We start from the raw sequence: 4462 nt of genomic DNA, 5'->3' as shown, positions 1-4462 counted from the left end.
TTGGCATTTAATAATGACATTGCTAGAAGAATCATAGGCTAGGCGTAGAAGACTTGAAATTTTTGTTCTTGCTGGATTTGGTTATATGAGTAGTTTCTTGGTGGATGGCTAGAGGCAATTAGAAATGATAGAGGAAACAAATTCCAGCTCCTCATTAAAAGAGGTATGACCTGCAACAAATGAAATAATAACCCTCAGAAAATGCTGAAGACCAAATATTTAGCATCGGTTGCTTCTGCACATTGTCATTGGGTGCAACTGTAGACTGGTTAACGTAAGACGAGGACTTAGGGGCAGACTTCTGACTTCTGAGAAATGGAAAGAGAAAGAGATAAGAAGCTAATAAAATAGACTAAATGTTCATAGTACTGACCACTTGTATCAGGATATGCCTTACTGTTTAAATCACAGTGTGATTCCTTTCTGACATGAGAGAAGCTCATTATTGATACATTTCTTATGCAGGGAACTAAGGGAAGTCATCCAAATGCTTCAAACATTGGTGACTTGTTATCAGAAGGTTCTCTAAATCCCCATGTAGATGACCCATACGCATTTGATTAAAGGTACTGTCAGTCTGTCAATTATCTATTCTAGCATTGAACTTCTAAATAAGATGCTTCTTTTTTTTTTCCTTTTTCTGTATTTCTTCAGAATAATGGAAACTAGCTACTTTTTGTCCTCATCAGTAAATAAATTTTGTTTAATATTTGACATGGAATTCTTGCTTTCATAAGATTTATGTTCACATGCCAACCATTTTGCAGCACCTTAAATACTCCCAAGTGAATTAATTCTTGTTTCTGCCTTTATGCCTTATATCATTCTGCCTCAATAAGCTGTTAAGAACTTGAATTTGAAGCTCAACATGGCAGGCATGATTGTTTGGGTGGTTGCCGTCAAATTATTCGAAAGGGATGAATTCTAAACTGTCGTAAGATGTTCTAAAGCAGACCATCTTTTCATTTTTCTACTAAAACGTGGTTTCACCTAGGTTGAATGTAAATTTATCTTGCCTCTGATGCTTAAATTTGCAGGACCGATGTACATGATGTTGATACCTGAAAGCAGCCTTATTTTTTGTTCCCATTTCAAAAGGAGCTGTTTCACGTGGTTCGCTGGGTGGGCAGTGGACAGCTCGACATTGCAGTGGAGAGGCATTCAATCATTCTTTTTCGTTCGCAAGAGGCATGTGGTGTGGTCTGGTTTTGTGCAATTTCAGTTGAGACAATTTCATTCGGCATGTAAGCTGCGTTGTTGATAAAGGACTTAGGTCTGTGTAGAAAATGTACTTAGAACTTTTTGTGCAGTGCGACCAAACACAAGTCCTGATGAAATCATGTGATGGACTGATAGCCACATGCATTTTAGCATTCATGGAGCTTGTTCACCCTGAACTAGCAATTAAATACTCCTTTCCTTTGTGAATGATTTTTTTTTTTTTTTGCCTGTAACCACAAATCTTATGCTTAACCAAGTATTCTAATATCTTCAAATGTCACTCCATAATTCCGACGCAAAGTATTGTGATGCTGAACCACCTGTATAACTTGAATCCTCTTGCAGGATGAGATTATCAGAACCCTTATTACGAAGCAGGTTGTAGAACCACTAGCATAGTTGAAGCCTCTGCAATCAATGGGTTTGTAGCAATTTTCTTACTCACCACCCACCATCCTGGCAGGAATGGAGTCCCTCTCAAATAAGAACAACTCCTATTCCCACCACGTCCAGGGAATGAAATACCGCTGCATCCACCATTCACTTCAATACTACTTTACAAGTTCCACCACACAAGAAACTTGTTTCTATTGTCCCAAAGTTGACCAAGCAGCCATCCATAAGAACAAGAAAGCCTCATCCAAATCCAATTGTTCTATCAACTCTGATAGAACGTCGCATTCAAACCATCCGGATCCTGTCCGGTTGGATGCATTTAAATTGAAACTTAATAAACTCATTCTGCCATAAATTGTTGGTGCATATCCGGATTCCAGAATTAAACACTGCCCAATGGCAGAAACAAAATTGCAGCTTCAACTGGATTAATTCGCATAATAATTGTTATTATTGTTTAAATACTGCTTTGCTGATGGATTATTCACTCATTTAATTATTGAGGTAAACGGATACTCAAATCGCAACCCCTAAAGCTGGTACACGAGGATCAATCTGATCATCAACTGGCTAAGCTGTCGTTATATTACTATTTAGTATTATTATCATGGCTACTGCCAGAGTAACTTCAATGTATGACCCTAAAAGCTTTTAAACCCCAGGTTTAGCCTAATTGATTCATGTAATACTGCATCTAGTAAGTATGGGATTCAAACTTAAGTATCTAATTCTCTTCCACTATCTCAAGCTGGTCTTTTTATAAAAAAAAAAAAATGCATCTACAACTGAGAAAAAAAAAGAGGAAAGTAACCAAGCAGAACGAAATGTAATCTTCTATGTTGGCGGTACATGAATGAACTTGATGAAATTAGCAATTATCGTAGCACAAAATCAAAATGTCCCAACAGACAAAAAAAAAAAAACAGATTAATAATGAGTAAATATGTTTGGTAAATTGATCTCACACAAACAACTAAACAGATTAACAATGGTTTTTCTTCAAAATCAAAATGGACACAATACTGTTCGTAAATTCATATCCTAAATGACCGAAGATATTTGAAAAAATTTATGCAACAGCTAGTTCAGTGATTACAGAAGGAAGATTCATTATCAAACAGAAAGAAATCAAATGCTTGCTTCATAAGGAAACTGGAAATCAACAAAACCAAGATGACATGAAGAATCAGCTCCGTCAGTCCACAGAGCTTGATTTTCTTGATCTTCAATCGCTCCTTCACTAACTCCACCCTCAGATTTTGAATTTCTCTCCTCATCTTCTCCTTTTCCTGCGCCGAGTAAAAAAAAAGCAAAAACAAAAAAAAATGAGGATCTGAACCATATCAAACACAAATTCGAGCAAAATAAAAGAGCAACAAAAATTATTAACCTTAGATTCGTCGTTGTTTGCAGCTTCGAAGACGCGACTCACGGTTGATTTCAGTGAAGAAAGCACAAGCGCAGCTTTGGCACAGTGAATTGCGATCTGCAATTTTCGATCCTCGTCTCTGGCTTCCCCTTCGGTTCCCTCCATTCCCTCTCTCTCTCTCTGTATAAATGAAAGCCGCTTTTGAAATTTGAACTTTGATCTTAAATAGTTCCCGCGAGAATAGCGAGGGGAAAGCCGAATGTTTAAAATTTGTTTTTTCAACGGCTTAGACTTGTGCATGTGGGCCCGCCACTCGACTTTGCTCAGCCTGTATCACTCGTTTTATTCTAGTTGTCTAACTGTTGCTAATGCTATTTGATTTTACTACTTTTACCGATGATTTAATATATGAACTAGAATTAGCCTCCCACTAAGCTGGGGTAGATTAATTATTTTAATATAAAAATAATAAAAATAAAATAAATAAAAATATTATATAAATATTAAATTAAAAATATGTAATATTTCGTATATTATGATTATATTTTTTTTTTGTTATTTTTTCATGTTATGTTATGAGTTTTGCATTTTTTATTAATTATTTGATCAAAATGTATGATTTTTAAAATTTTTAGATTATAAATTTTTTTATAAAAATATTTAAAACAATAGAAAAAAGAAAAATAGTTTTTTTATATATATTTATATTTATTATTATAATATTATTTTATATTATTGTAGATAATAAATGATAAACATACAAAATCTATAAAAAAACACATCCAATTACAATCTAATATCAGACAAACATTATATTTCTTTTTTCAGGTCTAATTAAAACCTAATTCATTGTGTTTTAATCCAATTAAAACCCAATACATTATCATTTGCCAAAACCAATAACTTAATAAATTTTTTCATCAACTAATAACTATTTGAAAAGTTAGAAGTAATTTGGCAATTCAATTATGAGTTGCCATTCCATTGAGAATTATTTCACTTGGGGATAACTTCTATCATATGTTATTAATTAATCTAAGTATTAAAAAGTATTAATTATTAATTAAATTATATCAATTAATATTATATTGTCTTAAAAGGATATTATTTAAATGATCTTTTATTATTTAAAATATTATAAACTTTTTAGAGTTTCTACAATATTTTTGGTAGAATTGTGATAAAATTCTCTTATTTCAAGAATATTAAAAAAATCTCATTTATTTTTTTGAAAACGTTTTGATGTTAAATTAATTTAAAATTTTATAGAAAAAAGTTTTATTTTTATTTTAGCAACATTTATTTTTACTAAATATTTTATTAAAAAATAAAATATTTTTATTGGAATATTGTCAAAATCTTTTAAACACTTTTGACAAAATTTTGAAAAAAATCTTCACGTACGAATATAAAGCACCACTTGCAATTTTCTTTTAATTTCATCGATGACAATTATTTATTTATTTATATTTTTTA

The 4462-nt window shown here is 32.2% G+C and overlaps 1 protein-coding gene across 1 annotated transcript; it reads right to left on the bottom strand.

The window, feature by feature from the left end:
• Positions 1 to 2464: 2464 nt before the first annotated feature.
• Positions 2465 to 3240, bottom strand: LOC149520554 (uncharacterized). The gene is made up of 2 exons (XM_089765224.1): positions 3008 to 3240; positions 2465 to 2906 (listed from the first exon to the last, which is right to left on the bottom strand). The coding sequence occupies exons 1-2, from the start codon at positions 3149 to 3151 to the stop codon at positions 2703 to 2705; spliced, it is 348 nt and encodes a 115-aa protein (XP_089621350.1). The 5' UTR covers positions 3152 to 3240; the 3' UTR covers positions 2465 to 2702.
• Positions 3241 to 4462: the final 1222 nt, after the last annotated feature.

The sequence above is a fragment of the Durio zibethinus genome, chromosome 1 (assembly GCF_047325235.1).
Source record: "Durio zibethinus cultivar Kanyao isolate XHJ-2024 chromosome 1, ASM4732523v1, whole genome shotgun sequence".
Classification (NCBI taxonomy): Eukaryota; Viridiplantae; Streptophyta; class Magnoliopsida; order Malvales; family Malvaceae; genus Durio; species Durio zibethinus.
The sequence above is the reverse complement of the archived record's forward strand: the minus strand, read 5'-3'. Positions and strand labels throughout refer to the sequence as shown.